Source organism: Aegilops tauschii, chromosome 6 (genome assembly GCF_002575655.3).
Source record: "Aegilops tauschii subsp. strangulata cultivar AL8/78 chromosome 6, Aet v6.0, whole genome shotgun sequence".
Classification (NCBI taxonomy): Eukaryota; Viridiplantae; Streptophyta; class Magnoliopsida; order Poales; family Poaceae; genus Aegilops; species Aegilops tauschii.
The window spans coordinates 29,988,119-30,004,926 of record NC_053040.3 but is presented as its reverse complement, the minus strand read 5'-3'; the positions used below and the strand labels follow the sequence as shown (position 1 = coordinate 30,004,926).

At 46.6% G+C, this 16,808-nt stretch overlaps 1 protein-coding gene across 1 annotated transcript; it reads right to left on the bottom strand.

The window, feature by feature from the left end:
- Positions 1-6,617: 6,617 nt before the first annotated feature.
- On the bottom strand, positions 6,618-16,154 carry LOC109781041 (putative disease resistance protein RGA3). Its single transcript, XM_020339618.3, has 6 exons — positions 16,014-16,154; positions 14,749-15,801; positions 9,360-11,484; positions 7,625-8,629; positions 7,373-7,524; positions 6,618-7,063 (listed from the first exon to the last, which is right to left on the bottom strand). Exons 2-5 carry the CDS (start codon positions 15,784-15,786, stop codon positions 7,412-7,414), a joined length of 4,281 nt encoding a protein of 1,426 aa, XP_020195207.1. The 5' UTR covers positions 15,787-15,801; positions 16,014-16,154; the 3' UTR covers positions 6,618-7,063; positions 7,373-7,411.
- Between the last annotated feature and the right edge of the window lie 654 nt (positions 16,155-16,808).

Below are 16,808 nucleotides of genomic sequence, written 5' to 3'. Positions count from 1 at the left end.
TTTCAAGGTCACTGTCTGCTACCTCCGGGGGAAACCCTAGATCAGTTGATCGGAAGACGGCGGCGTTCTTATGTCATTCCCCCCTTGGGGGCGTCGTTCTTAGAGGTGTGCACGGGCTCGAGGGACCAGTGGACCGCATCTTAGGTGGAGCGGTGCTTCATCCTACACATTGATGGCGACGGATCTCGACGGTGTGGCGCAGTGCAGATTCGGCGTCCGATGTGCGAGGATGGACTCGCGCAGGAGGACGACGCTGTCTGGCGTCGATGGCAGAGAGACCTGGCACGGTAGATGCAACAGTACAGCTCTGAAGATGGATTGGTGGCAGGTGGCTGCGGTGGCCTCATACCCGGCAGGCGTCCGGGTTGAAGAGTGCGCCGGACTGGTGGGTCCCCATACCCGGCAGGCGTCCTGGTTGGGACCTCAGGTCATAGATGTTAGGTTTGGTTGCGAGGTCTGTTTGGTATTAGGCCCAGACTATCAGCATCCCTACATCAACTGGATAGGAGTAGCGGCAGATGTTGCCTAGACGGTGGCTTTAGTCTTACTGTTGTATGACTTTGTAAGGTCTTATGTGAATAATTAATAAAGTGGATGCATGCATCGTCCAGATGCAGAGGCCGGGGGTCCTCCTCCATTTCTAAAAAAAAAGATAATAAATCAAATAAACAGAGCAAACAAAGAAATTAAGATGAGTGAGCAATGCCAATTTACCTCTATGCATGAAAGCAGCGCTGCTGACATTTGTCTTCAAGTTGCAAGGATTAGTTGTGTACAATGCATACCATTTTCTTGAATTATCTCCTTCATGTGCATATGCCTTGACATGGATGAACTTGTCCCACTCAGGGCCAGATTGTGCCATGGCCATGGAAGCAAGCAGCGCGCCATGAAACGCCTTGGGTTTATACTTCCTATGTATTCTGGGAGTGTTAACATATCGTCATCCTCGAGCATGAGTCCCTAGTGCAGGAACACCTGCCAGCACCTTCAACTTTGGGCAGCGGGTGATGGTAAGCTTCTGCAGTCTGAGGAGATTAGTGATTCTGTCCGAGTGGAAGTTTTCAATCACAGCACAAATCACAACAATTTTTTTTTCTTCAATGCAGCTCGATCAGGGGAGAAATGCTCTCTAGAGAGATAATACCTTCAAAGCCCTTGCCTGGGAAGCAAGGCCAGAAGTAAGGCGCCTCAAATTACATTCAAACAGAATAATCTCAGTCATGGCAGGAAAAGCTTGCACTTGCTCCTCCCACTTCCACAAAAGAAGAAAGCACATGGGGGGCACACGGGTCGCGCAATGCACAGACGGAAGCAGGCACAAACCATAGAAAACCACTAAACAGGTGATTCGTGCCCATTTTAGTTTCCTCGTTGAATTGATATTCCAATCCAATTCAATACAAAGCCCTCCAGTACGTACATCCTGTTAAACATGCTATGGTGCACCCGGCGCATAAGGTAGTTAGGATAGATAGAGATAGATTATTTTCCTTTCTCTCCAAGTTCTATCTCTTCCTTGAATATCTCTTTCTCTCTTATGTAATCTTAACAATGTATGCGCTATGGTTGAGAGGTGCGCCCCAACTCTATATAACACGAACCCATCGGCCTCAACAGGCTAAGACGTTTCCAGCTATCGCACATGGTAGTCAGAGCCATCATTTTTCCATCTAAGCTCCATACGAACTCCATCTAGCCCTAGCCATGTCTTCCTCCTCCGGCGCCTCCCAAACCAGCCTCAGTGGCCAGGTTACCGAGAAGCTGACGCGCACAAACTATGTGCTATGGCGCACGCAAGTCATTCCCCAGCTGCGTGGCGCCGGTGTCTTCGGCTATGTCGACGGCACTCAGCCGGAGCCGGCGAGACTCCTCGTCACGACCACGGTCACCGCCGCGGGCGCGCTCTGGACGATGCTCGCCAACATGTTCTCCTCACAGTCAGCCAGCCGCATCAACAACATCCGAACCTCCCTCATCAACGCGCAGAAGGGCAACCTCTCCGTCGCCTCCTACTTCGCTGCCATGCGCGGCAATGCCGACGAGCTAGCCGCCGCGGGCAAGGCGATCCCCGACGACGAACTCGCCTCCTACATCATCCACGGGCTCGACGCCGACTATCAGCCCCTGGTCTCTGCCCTCGACGCTCGCATCACCGAGGTAACCCTTGATGAGCTCTTTGCCATGCTATCCAACTTCGATCAGCGCATGGCTCACTTCCAAGGACCTGGCGGCGACGGCTTCAAATCTTCTGCCAACATGGCCACTCGCGGGCGGGGCGGCGGCTCCCGATCGCGTGGCTCATCTCGCAACAAGGGCAGGTCTGGCGGCGGCAACCGTATCGCCACACCACCCCAATCTGGTGGCCGCGGTCGCCATGGACGCAGCGCTGGTGGCGGCGGCAGAAACCGCCCGGACGCTCCCCGGTGCCAGATCTGCGGCAAGCCCGGGCACACAGCAAAGGACTGCTGGTATAGGTATGAGGAGGACGACTACGACTCGCAAGATGAGGAGAAAGTCGCTGCGGCGGCCGATGGCTCCTATGGCGTCGACACGAATTGGTACGTCGACAGCGGAGCCACCAACCACATCACCAACGAGCTCGAGAAAGTTACCATGAAGGAGAAATACCGCGGCAAGGATCAAATCCACACTGCCAGCGGAGAAGGTATGAGTATACGTCACTTTGGTCACTCAATATTTCGTACCCCTAATCGCAACATTCATCTTAGAATTTTTTTGCATGTTCCTAGTGCCAACAAAAGTCTTCTTTCTGTCCATAGAATTGCCCTTGACAATCATGTCTTTCTCGAATTTCACCCTTACTTCTTTTTGATCAAGGATCAGGCAACGAGGACAATTCTCTATCGAGGTAGATGCGTTGGCGGCCTCTATCCGTTGATTCCGGAGTTTCGAAGACAAAATAAACAAGCTTGTTGTGCCATCAAGGTTTCATCCACACGTTGGCATGATCATTTAGGACATGCTTCTTTTTCTTTAGTTGCAAGGTTGCTTAGGAAAAATAAGCTCCCGTTTGTTGGTGAGCGTCATAATGAAACAATTTGTGATTCATGTCAGAGAGCTAAAAGTCATCAGTTGCCTTACCCAATTTGTACCGGTATTTCTACCAAACCATTACAGTTGATTTTTTCTGACGTTTGGGGCCCTGCTCCCAGTTTTGTTGGTAGACACAACTATTATGTCAGCTTTATCGATGACTATAGTAAATTCTCTTGGATATATCTCTTAAAGAAACGATCTGATGTGTTTTAAGTTTTCAAAAACTTTCAAGCTCTCGTTGAACGAAAGTTTGACAGCAAAATCATTGCTGTCCAATCCGACTGGGGAGGGGAGTACGAAAAGTTGAACTCCTTCTTCCAGACACTTGGTATCTCACACCACGTGTCATGCCCTCATGCTCACCAGCAAAATGGGTCAGCTAAACGAAAGCATCGGCACATTGTTGAAGTTGGCCTTGCTCTTTTGGCAGGCGCCTCCATGCCTCTTACATTTTGGGATGAAGCGTTTCTCATTGCCGTTCATACCATAAACATGCTACCTAGTCGTGTCATTAATCTTGAAACTCTGGTAGAAAGGCTTCTTCACACCAAACCAGACTATAAGTCTCTTCGTGTCTTTGGGTGTGCTTGTTGGCCAAACCTACGTCCCTACAATAATCGAAAACTCATGTTCCGATCAAAACAGTGTGTGTTCCTTGGCTATAGTGCTCAGCATAAGGGGGTCAAGTGCCTGGATGTCTCCACGGGACTTGTTTACATATCCCGTGATGTAGTCTTTGATGAAACTAAATTTCCTTTCGCTGATCTTCACCCTAATGCCGGCGCACTTCTTCGAGAAGAAATTCTTCTCTTGCCACCTCATCTCACTAGCTTTGATCAAGGGGGACCAAATGTTGATGATCATTTGTTGACTAACTCATCTAATGGCATGCATGAGTCTTGTGTCGATGAAACAGGAGAAAACTACGAAGAAAACGAAGCAAACAGTGAAAATTTTGGGCTATATCCCATGTGTCCCGTGGCAGGAGACAGATCCGCCTCGGGATCGGCAGCGACGCAGGCGATCGGATCCGCCTCGGGATCGCTAACGGCGCAGGAGGTTGGATCCCCCTCGGGATCAGCCACTGCAGAGGCGACAGGCGCAGGCGCAGGCGCACGCGCTTCTGCGCCGGCACGCCGCGACGTCTCTGCGCCTGACACGCGGGCTCCTCCGAGTGGCGCGCGGTACGGTGCCCAACCGGTCACGTACAAGCGGCGGGACTCGGCACGCGCCAGGGAGGACGCGGACGCAGCGGGTCCCCCACGAGCGGTTGGCCGACCAGCGCGCGTGCAGAGGCGCGAGGCTCGGGATTCTCTGCACCAACCGTAGACGCGGCGCTTCAGCCGTTGGCCACAGAAGATCCGGCCAACCCTGTGGGCGCCAAAACTGCTGCCGCGACAGGATCCTCCTCGGGATCAGTTGCAGCTGCAGCTGATGATCCTGTGCAGCTCCCTGGATCCTCTGCGGCTACGGATTCTGCTGCTCCACCATCGCGATGTACACGGCTGCAACAAGGGGTAACTCAACCCATAAATTACAAACATATAACTAAGTATGGTTTGGTCTGTTCCACAGGAGAACCAGATGAGCCCAAAACCCTTAATGCAGCACTTTGTGATGATAAGTGGAAGAAGGCAATGAATGAGGAGTACATGGCACTAAAGAAAAACAAAACATGGCACCTGGTTCCCCCACAGCAAGATAAAAATTTTATTGATTGCAAGTGGGTTTTCAGAATTAAGAGGAGATCTGATGGAACCATTGATCGCTATAAGGCCAGGCTCGTTGCAAAAGGCTTCAAACAGCGATATGGCATAGATTATGAGGATACTTTTAGTCCTGTGGTAAAAGCTGCCACTATTCGTCTTGTCTTGTCTATTGTTGTTTCCAGAGGTTGGAGTCTCAGGCAGCTTGATGTACAGAATGCGTTTCTTCATGGTGTTCCGGAAGAGGATGTGTACATGAAACAACCTCCTGGGTTTGAAAGTAAGAATGCTCCCTCTTATGTGTGCAAGCTTGATAAAGCTCTATATGGATTAAAACAAGCTCCAAGGGCGTGGTACTCTCGTCTCTGTCACAAGATGCAAAAACTTGGATTTGTTCCTTCTAAATCAGACACATCATTATTTATTTATAACAGATCCAATACATGCATATTTGTTCTCATCTATGTTGATGATATTATTGTGGCCAGCTCATCTGACGAAGCAATCAAAGGTCTCTTAAAAGACTTGAGTGCAGAGTTTGCGTTAAAGGATCTTGGAGACTTGCACTTCTTTCTTGGGATTGAGGTAAAGAAGCATCAGAATGGACTTCATCTCTCTCAAGCAAAATATGCAACTGATCTGGTTAAAAGGGCAGGATTGCAAGGTTGTAAACCCTCACTCACTCCATTATCCAGCTCTTGCAGAAGGTAAACCTTTGAGTCAGGAAGATAGCACAAAATATAGAAGCATCGTAGGAGCTCTTCAGTATCTAACTCTTACCAGGCCTGATCTATCTTTTGCTGTCAACAAAGTCTGCCAGTTTTTGCATGCACCTACTAATGTACGTTCACCTGACAGCTGCCAAGCGTATAGTCAGATATGTTAAACATACTCTCAACATAGGTCTAAATTTCAGCAAGTCATCTTCTACCCTTGTCAGTGCCTTTTCTGATTCTGACTGGGTAGGATGCCTGGATGATAGGCGCTCAACAGGTGGTTTTGCAGTCTTTTTTGGGCCTAACTTAATATCATGGTATGCACGCAAACAAACTACTGTATCCAGGTCGAGTACTGAGGCAGAGTACAAAGCATTAACAAATGCTACAACTGAAATCATATGGGTTCAGTCTATGTTGAAAGAGCTTGGGGTGAAGAGTAAACAAGCTCCATGCCTGTGGTGTGACAACCTCGGTGCCACTTGTCTTTCTGCTAATCCTGTGTTCCGTGCCAGAACAAAGCACATAGAGAATAGACATTCATTTTGTCAGAGAGAGAGTTTCTCAAAAGCAACTTGACATTCGGTTTGTGCATTCAAAGGATCAGATTGCAGATGAATTTACAAAGCCTTTGCCCACAAGGAGTTTTGAAGAATTCAAGCATAATCTCAACTTAATGAAGCTATGATTAAGGGAGGGTGTTAAACATGCTATGGTGCACCCGGTGCATAAGGTAGTTAGATAGATAGATAGAGATAGATTATTTTCCTTTCTCTCCAAGTTCTATCTCTTCCTTGAATATCTCTCTCTCTTATGTAATCTCAACAATGTATGCGCTATGGTTGGGAGGTGCGCCCCAACTCTATATAACACGAACCCGTCGGCCTCAACAGGCTAAGACGTTTCCAGCTATCGCACACATCCAAACAAAGCGTAGAAGCTGCAGATCAGCAAACTTGTCGCGCAACGCACCAGCGAATGCATCCATCAATCTCTGAACTGCATGGCGTCGAGCCCTGGGATGGAACTACACCACATCTCGACTAAAGAATTTATTCATCAACTTTGCATCCACAACTGATGGATGAAATTCAGAAATAGTCTCAATGCAGCTACACTGCTTTATCGTCGTTTTACTACTATTGGGAACAAAGATGACTCTGTTTTACTGCCACTGCTCCTCCTCCTCCTCCTCCTCCTACTACTACTACCACGGGAGTTTGCATGAAAAAGTAACACTCGGGATTCGCCTTTCTGTTGTTTTTTCCATTACGAGATTCATCAGAAGTCCAAGACATACATCTGACATGTAAATATACAGGACTGCCTGCCATCATGTTTGAAAAATTCTTCAGTTTGCACCAACTCATTGATGGAGACTACACATAGGCCACATTGCTGTTTTTTCAGCACATGAGTACAGATTACATGACTACATTTGTCTTTCACAAATAGATAGATGACCAAAAAAATTGAACTTCAATTCAGTCTGCAGCATCAATATAAGGCTCCATTGCCACAGCTACTCTGAATTCGTGCATTGAAAAGCTCCAGACTGCAGGATGGAGGGCTTCCCTCTGCCTGATCAAACCAAAGTTTTTGTTGTATCAGATGAACGACCCCACACCACATTTTAACATATATAAAGAATTCCGTTCCGTGCATATATAGTTTAGCTGCTAACTTTATTGTCCAGATCACGCATGCTATTGATTAAATAAACGAACCAAGCAGAGTTTCAGCTAATAGACACTAACGCTTTGCTTAGCGCATTGCCAATATATATCCAAGGGAGTTAATCAGTTAAAGATTATCAATGGGATTAGTGCTATATGGAAAGAACAAACCAAGAAGAGAACAAGACTTGAAGCACATCATGCACAGTAGTACCTAGAATGAAGCTGGAAGACGCGGCAGAAAGAATTTCTTTTAGTTCATGTTCTCTTCCTCTGATGTTCTTGTCTCTGCTTCTTGTTCCTTGTCTTCATCCCCTGAGCCTGATGCGGCTACTTCATGATCCTCCTCTGTGTACACTGGGCCAACTAAACAAGTGAAACAACGGGAGGAAATAAATATGAAAAATTAGCGGACAGAGCAACCAAACAAGGAAATTAAAATGTAGGAGCAGATGTGTTAATTCACCTCCCGATTCAGATGACCTGCTGGTCAAGAAGTGTTGCGACAGCATATCCCTCACCCTGACAGCATCCTCGTTTTCTAACTGGCGCACTTCCTCGCAGTAATTCCCCTCCTTAACGCTCGGCATGGCTGCATCATCCTCCATATCTATGACTATGTTATGCAACATCAAGCAGGCGCAGATCATCTTAGGTAGAGTTTTCAGATCAACTGGCCACCATGGCAGGTACCTCCATGTGTCTTTGAACCTTGCTAGCGCCTTCAGCGCACAGGTTGTAGCTGCGGAGTGTCTCCTATTGAACTCCGTCATGGAATCTGAGAGCACTTCCTGGTAAGGTGTGAGTAGCCACGGGAGAAGCGGGTATCCTGCATCACCAATTATGTATTCCCTGACTTCTGATCCATCTAATGCTGTCTTCAGCTTGCTTCCATTCAGGCAAGCACCTTTCTCACACTCCTCAAAGAGTCCAGACTCGTGCAAAATGCTCAACTGGGTCATGCTATCTGCCAATTCAGACCAAATGTTCAAGAACCTCATCTTTGGATCAACGACGACTTGCATTAGAATGCTATCATACTTCTCATGGCTCCAGTTTGGTCCAAGTGGGATGTGAGTTGTATAGATGACGCCGCAGCAGTTCTGCATATTGTGGATCTTGTCAAACATTGATTTGATCTTATCCATTTCACTGGAGTCTGGCCAGCGCAAGTGGTGGCTTGCTTGCTCGCATATAGCATCAACGAAACTCTCAGTTACCAAGAAGATGATTGACTCATTGACACCAACAGAGGATTCTAAGGTCTCCGGCGGCTCGGTAGAGTACAACCTTCTCAGAGCAATAGCAACTCGATCTTCTAAACACAGTGCCCTCCCATCAACAAAGGTATAGCTGTTCATATCTTTCAGTGATGGCACGTACACCAAGCTGCATATGTAGCTAAAGGTTTTCTTCGTAATTTTGAAGACGGACTCAAATCTCTGTGCATCCTCAAAAGAAGATAAGCTTCCTGCATTAGAAAAAAAAGGAAAAAGTACTTATGCAATCCATAACTTGCAAGGCAAGAGCTTAATGTCTTTTTTTTAGAACCTGAAAGAGCTTAATTGTCACGGTATTAACCTAGGGTAACAAGTGAAAATAACAGATATTTAGTGCATCAAGGAGTGCAACCAAATCAGAAAGTAGTCACCGCAAAAAAAATCAGAAAGTAGTATTGGTCAACATGTAGCCATTACAAAAGGATAAAAAGTTGATTGTGTACTGTCCTTGGAGAAAAAATTAGTCATATATTCTTCTTTTACCAGAAAATGAAGAAGGGCTGCATGTATACATTAGAGAAAGAAAAAGAAAGGATTAAACAAAGAATCTGACAAAAGACACGTACAACGCAACCACGTTCAAACTACCGTGGATTAGCTACAAACGTGACTAAGAGACGCGGTGCCAGCCTCTCCCTACTGGTGAATTTCTTTGAAGATGTGGCGCAGAATAGATTGAAGGGAATTGACCTCTTTGTTGAAGACACTGTTTTTTGGCTCCATCCAACATGATCTAGTCATATCTACATCACTACAATTTTTATTGTCCTGCTCTAAATGGGTGTTATCAAAGGGAATGAAGACATACAGAATGCATTTAAATTCCAACATATATATGAACGAAAGGTACAAAATAAAGATAACATGTCAAATAAACAGAATAAAAGGACAAACAAAGATGAAAGAGAAATGCTAATTTACCTCTAGACAGGAAAGAGCGGCTGACATTTGTCTCCAAGTTGTAGGGGGTAGCTGTGTACAAGACATACCATTTCCTTGGATTATCTCCTTCATTTGAGTACGCTTTGACATGCTTAACATGTCTGAACTTGTCCCACTCAGGGCCATATTTTCCTGCAGCTATGGAAGCGAGCAGTGCTAGGCTGCAGTATAGCTCCAAATGCCTTGGGTTTATACCTCCCATGTATTCTGGGATTGTCTCCATCTCTAGATCAACCAGCTTGAGCCTCTGGAGTACAGGAACACCCTCTAGCACCTTCAGCTTTGGGCAGGCTCTGATGGTAAGCTTCTGCAGTCTGGGAAGGTTGGTGACCCTCTCCAGATCAACGTTTACAATAACTTCCAGCTCGACCAGCGACGCAAAGTTCTCCAGAGAGACAAGACCCTGGACATTTTGTATGGATAATTCTTCCAAAGCCTTTGCCTGGGAAGCAAGTCCAGGAGGAAGACACTTCAATTTGCAGTGCTTTAGCATAAGTTCCCGTAAGACCGGAAAGGCTTGCACATGCTCCTCCCACTCCCATTCCTCCCATTGCACCATTCCTATTAAATTCATCTCACGCAATCTCTGAAATGAAGGGTGAGGACTGTGGTGATGGTAGGACAGCATGAATTCAGATCCAACACGCTTGATGGCTGGAGCACGATCGATCTGAAAGAACTCCAAATAAGGGAGATGACACAAGCCATCAGGAAGCTGTGTGCACCAAGCTAGGTCATCGATGAATATAATTCTCAAGCTCTCGAGGGGCACAAAGGATGATGACATCAGCCATCCAGGGGGGCGTTCGCCAAAATATCCTTTGATATAAAGATATTCTAACCTGGGCGGAGGGCAGAGCTCATCAAACACCTTCTTGATTTGTTGTTGCTCTTCCCCAGAGACAATAACCTCCTCTTCAATAAGCCCATCGTCTTCCAATCTACTACCACAGGTTAAGTATAGTCTGGCAAGATACAACTTCTCACAAAGCTTTGCCTTTGATGTGGACGAGGAAGCAATTACATTCTCCAATCCGTCAAGTCCAAGATCCTTGAGCCGAGAAAGAGGACCCAACTCTTCCAAACTGCACCAATCACCATCCATCCTGGCTGGGAACCCACGTAATACCCTCAAATTTGTTAGAGCAGAAAATCCTCTAGGTATGCCATTTATACTTGTTTCAATGAAGTTAAGATATCTTAGCTGCCCTAACTTCAAAATGCTATGTGGAAGTTTAACAAATTGTCTGCATCCTCTAAGGCTAATGTACTGTAAGAACTTCATCTTCCCAATGCTATCTGGCAGACTAGATATATCTGTTTTTTCTAAGGACAAGTACCTCAGGTGCTTGAGTTCATGCAATGATTCAACCAACGCAGCATGTGCAGAATCTATATGCAGAGTCCGCAGACATGGAAAATTTACCAAAGAATCACCGGGCTTCATATTTATGTGGCCAACTGATATAAGTGTTCTCAATGTATTTTGTGCTTCTATAGAGCTCCAGTCCAACCCATCTTCCGATGATTTGCTTTCTATAGATAACCGAAGAAACTTATCTTCCCTAAACTTGTTAACAACATTAGTATCTCCAGCTGCTAGTGCCTCATCTCTCGCCGCAAATTGAGCAAATGATCGTACAACATCATGCATGTTGCAGACAGACCGATTAACGTACTGTGTATCTGGCTCTATAAGGTTCCTCAGTATCAACTCCTTATAGTACTTTTTCCCTAGTTCTTCTAAGTCTTCTGAGGTTCCATGAACAAATCCTTCACTAATCCACATGCCAATGATGTTTTCACTATAGAACAATGCAGTTTTAGGGAGAAGGGAGTAGTATAGAAAACACTGTTTGATGCAAGAATGCAAATCTTCATAGCTTAAATACACTGCATGGTTTAGCTCTTCGGGCATTTCAGATACCGACCATACAGAGTCATCTAGAACCATCTTCCACGCACAATCATTTGTGTCTTTCTGACACAGGAGTCCTCCCATGACTTTGATAGCAAGAGGCAAACCATCACATTTTGCTACAATTTGCAATCCAATTTTTTTGAGCATATCGACTTCACGTTCATCTGTCTCACTTGAGACTATCTATAAAAATGGTTTAAACAAATAAGGTCAAGTACAATAGTGATTTATTAGTGTCTAGTGTTTAGTTTAGTACATATAAGCTCATTAACAAAAGAAAACAAATCAAGGACCTCTTAATGTACTAAGTAAACGGGGTTGCCAAATGAATGAATCGATAACCCGAGACATTGCTATCAACCAGGATACCTAGCAAGTGAGCGATCTAACACCAAACATGCTCATCCAAACATGATGCTAAGTTTCTTTATTTTTATCTAGAATTATTAATCTGTACAAGTCTACCGTCTGTAGTGCTAACCAAATTACACCCTTAATTGCATGGGAGAGTCATGGTAGTCAGCCATACATCTTCCAAAGGTAGTGAAGGATATTACAGTACAAATATCCACACTTAGAAGATGGAGTCATATTTGTTAATCCGTATATGAATACACAACAGCATGCAAAGGGTTTCATCTTTATGTACTCCCTCCGTTCCTAAATATAAGTCTTTTTAGAGATTCGAATATGGACCACATACGAAGCAAAATGGGTGAATCTTCACTCTAAAATACGTCTATATATATCCGTATGTAATCCATATTGAAATCTCTAAAAAGGCTTATATTTAGGAACGGAGGGAGTATGTAGTAACCTTCTTAAGGAAAACTATGAGGGATTGTCCAACGTCGATATGGATCAGAACTCGCATCCACGAAGGCATAAACCTGGTTGTGGCATAGTACAGACATTCTCCCAACCAATTGTTATTCATACAATTTTTGTTCTAGCTCACCAATTTTTGCTAACGAAAATCGAATAATGCTTCATTCTGAGCAATATATTGTTCCATCAATAGAAATATATTTTGTATTAGATTAGCAGATCTTTTGTTTTGGCTGATTAACGTTTTAGAGTAAATTTTGTACCAGATGATTAAACTTTCATTCCAAATAACAAGCAAAAACAAAATGTTCAGCATATGTTCTACTATGCACTGAAAAATGTTCAGCATAAATTGCAAATTAATCTAGTTCATTATCTTTGATTCCACTGTACCTTCTTATTCACATCTTATTCCAAAGTGCAGGCTAGAGAACATCTAATATGTTTGTATATATTGATAGCCATAGTTCACTACCGGAATCCGCCACTTTATCGAAAAAGGGTTTCCGCCCGCTTTGTATTCCAAAGCAACCAACACCGATACAAGGATCGTTGGGGCGAACAGCACATCAAGCCCAAAAGAAAAAGAAGAAGAAATAAATGCCAACAACGGCAGCTCGACAAAGCGCGGATGACCCGCCACCGCTACGCCCACCAGAAACAGACCACCACAACCTGAGGCTCCGAACCACCGCGTACAAAGCAGCACCCCCCAGAAGGAAAGCAACGCCGATGATGCTGCTGCCCAGACATGTCCTAGGGTTTCCCCGGCACACGGAGGGAGGTGGGGGATGGATATCACCGACACCCTCCAGGAAGGAATGGTGGCACCCGCAGGTGTCACCGCATCGGAGCCGAAGACCGGCAAGGATTTCTCCCGCACTCCAACCCCACCGCCCAACGGATCGGAGCCGACTAGCCAGACCACCGCCCACCACCATGCGCCAACGCAGTAGCGCCGCCACCCACGCCGCCTCACTACGAACACCACCACGAGGCCAAGAGGACCGGAGAGAAGCGCACCACGACGGGAGCAGCAACACCGACGCCGAGCGGGAGGGAACCACCTCCACCGCCGTCGTGCGGGAGGCCCGTGCCTCCGGCACCGTCACGGTAGCCATCCGGACGCGGCACCGGGGCATACCGGGCCACCCCTGGCCCAGCCAGGCCCGAAGCGGACCCGTTAAGCCCCGCCGGCCACGATGTAGCAGGCCGGCGTCGGCGCCGCCGCGCCCAGCCACTCTTTGCGTCTCCCCCGCCTCCCAGAAGCCACGCCGGAGACCATCCCCGCCGCCGGCCCGCCCAGGCCCAGATGGGGCCCGAACGGCCTAGATCTGGGCCGAGCGGACGACGCCAGATCACGCCGCCGCGCCGCCCCGGCGTTGGCGGTGGGGCCGCCGCCCAGCTGCTCACCTGCAGCGCGCCACAGAACCCCGCCGCCACGCCAGACCGCTGCCGCCTAAGTGCACCCCCGGAAGCAGCTCCGCCTGCGCCGGAGAGCGACCGGGAGGGGAAGGGCAAGGAGGCCGCTGCCACCAGCAGCCCCGGGGCCAAGCCGGCCGCAGGCGCCGGCGACGGCGGCGGGAAGGAAGGAGGGAGGGGGGGGGGGGGGAGGGGCTGGAGGGAGGAGGGAGGACGCACGGCCGGTCGCCCGCGGGGGGAGGGGGGGGGGGGAGCGACGCGGTCGCGAGATCTTCTCAATTTATTCTGCAACGTTACTCTGAATTCTGAAAGTCTCCACTTTTCCGAGTGCCCGATAGTTTGCCGAGTGGCATGGCTGTTAACGCGCCGTTCCGTCTGGGCCACAATTTTGCTGAGTTCCCCTGTGGGCGGCACTCGGCAAAGATTTGTGTGTTCGCCGAGTGCCCGTGAAAAAGGACTGAGCAAAATAAACTTTGCTGGCAGCTGTGCAGCGGAGTGGTGTTTGCCGAGTGTAGAACTTGGCAAACACATTGCAGAGTTATTTTTTCAGTCTTGGTAGCTGCGGTTTCCATTATTGGTTCGAAAAGTTACTTCAGGCTTTCTAAAATATTGTATTTTGTTCCTATTACAAATATTCCACAATGAGCAACATTTTGTTTCATGGACACAAATTTCGTTCCATATGGAATGAAAGGGAAGGCTAAACCTACTGAACACTGAATCCTAGTCTAATAAGAATGTATGGATCCAGACTTGGTACAAATCGAGGATCCAACAGGGCTTATCCTGTTCCGATCACAGCTGCTGCCAAGCTGTAGGCTATCATCTGCTGGCTTGGGCTTGCGTCTGCTATAGTGTATTCCCCACTTGACAACTTGTGTGAGTAAAAGGTGATGGACAATACGGGCATTCTACTCGCACTCCTCATTTTTGTGCTCAACTCTAAATGTACGTCTATTTGATTTACCTCGGAAAATGATACATGCAGGAATATATATGGGCATGAGGTCTAGTGTTGTGGTAGTGCGGTTGTCCAGTTTTATCAATCCATATTGATTAATAACAAAGCTAGTAATTATTAAGCATGAAACGTGTACAGTGGGTTTTCTCTTATTGCATGATGAGTGCTTACTATCTCTACTGCAAGTTAAGCATGAAGCTAGTAATTATTAAGATGCATGGAGTTTAGTTACTCACCTGTTTCTTGAGCAAGGACCAGGCATCCTCCTCTTCTAATTTTTTCACATGGTGGTGAAGCACAGCTTTCATTCCTTTAGCTACACTTTCAGCTCTTGTAGTGACAAGGACTCGGCTACCTTGAGCCACAGTATTAGCCAAGGGTGTTTCAAGCACATCACCCCATGCTCTATGGCTCCACATATCATCTAGCACCAGGAATAGCTTCTTCTCTGTCAAGGTAGTGGTAAGGATTGGCTGAAGCACAGCCACAGCCTTTTCACCACCGTGTACTCCCCCAGCGAGTGTGATGATTGTCCTGAGCAATTCAACCTTGTCGAAGTCCTGGTTGATGCTCAGCCATATGGTCTTGTCGAACTCGGCCTTGATGGTTTTGTCATTGAAGATCTTCTGGGCAAGAGTGGTCTTACCAATTCCGCCAACACCAACAATGGCGACCACCATAATGTTTGTGTTGCCCTCCTTTTCAGTGAGCATGATCTCGACCAGCTCTCTTGTGTCTTCTTCGATGTTCTCTCCGACTATACCCAACCGGTTGAGCTCCCCTGCTGTCTCACGGCTGGTATTCCTAGAATGAAAGCCGTGGACCTTGCAACCATGATCCTCATAGGAACCAAGATTGATGAAGCTAAAAGCAGCGCTTCGCTCCTTGATGGTGTTGAGCCTCTTGTTGAGCGCCTTGATGCGGGTGCCAATGTCGTGGGCATGGAAGGGATTCCGCATGCAAAAGAGCAAGGGGTTAAAGCACCCAACATCAACAGTGGACGGACCACGCTCGATGGCCTTGAGCTTGCAGAGGTCGAGGATGTCAGCAGCTTCGTACAAGGCGCGCTTGAGCTGGGCCACCATCTCTTGCACACTCTTGTCGGTGATGTTTCTCTTATCAACATCGGTGAGGAAGTTCTTGAGGTCCCTAAGCTTAATGTCCATCTTGTCGATCTCGCCTCCGACTCCAAGTAGCATTTGCAGCTCTTCACTCGCCATCTCCGTCAGCATGTTATGCACGTAGGATGCAAAAGCATCCAGCACCATCGCCATTTTCGCTGCTTTTTGCTGCAACAAAGATAAACCAACATATCATCCCCACCACTCGTTGTAGCTAGTTAAGCTTACCAGCAAAAAAGGAAGGAAAGGGCAGCACTAGAATGCTAACATGATTGATGAATGAGTTATAAGCATGGTTAACAACAAAAATAGGCAAACTTAAGGCACCTAGATAGGTAGATGCAAGCAAAGCCAGCTAAACAGTGGAAACCCAATATTACCTTCAAGATGGATGGATATTGGGATCCTGCTCTGGAGCTACTCGTAAATAGATGGATGGGCGGAGCACTGTGTATATAAGCCAAAGGGAAACTAGCACTCTAATATTATCATGTTAGAAGATTAATGCAACTTGTATGCGCATCTCTGTAATTATACAAACAGGCCATCATGATGTGTTAACCGATCCATCCACATGATATATGTTGGTAGTCGCTACAATTATATGACTCTACATCTAATCTTAACTGATTAATTAATTAGTGGTGCCAGATCCATCAGAAAGTCAAACGTGTCCAGGATACATGCACGCGCACGATACCGTATCGTCTTGTTAGTCTAGATGTCATCGACAGAGCACCATGACAATGGAAGCTGAACAGCACTAGCTTTAATCAAGTATAACATCATGGCATGCACCATGCGGGCATGAATAGTTTTCCTTTCTCTGCAAAAAATTCAATAGGAGAAGATGCTGATCTAGCTTTTAATTAGTTGGTCAATGGTACAACTGACGCCACATCTAATCACTGACCAGTAGTATATTCAGAAGCCAGAAGTCACCGCTCACCAGCCAGTTGGTAGATACCACTGAAAAATATGCATGGCAGGCATATTTCATGCCTTGACATATAGAAGTTTAGAACTTCACTAGAAAAATGCTGAAGTGTTGTTTACTACTACTACTCTTAGCTGTATAAGATATATTGTTTAGGATTCAATTGAGTCAAGTATATACTTGTATGCCATTTTTTGTATGAGCCACTCGCTCCATCAGCAACTGAAAGGTTCATCAT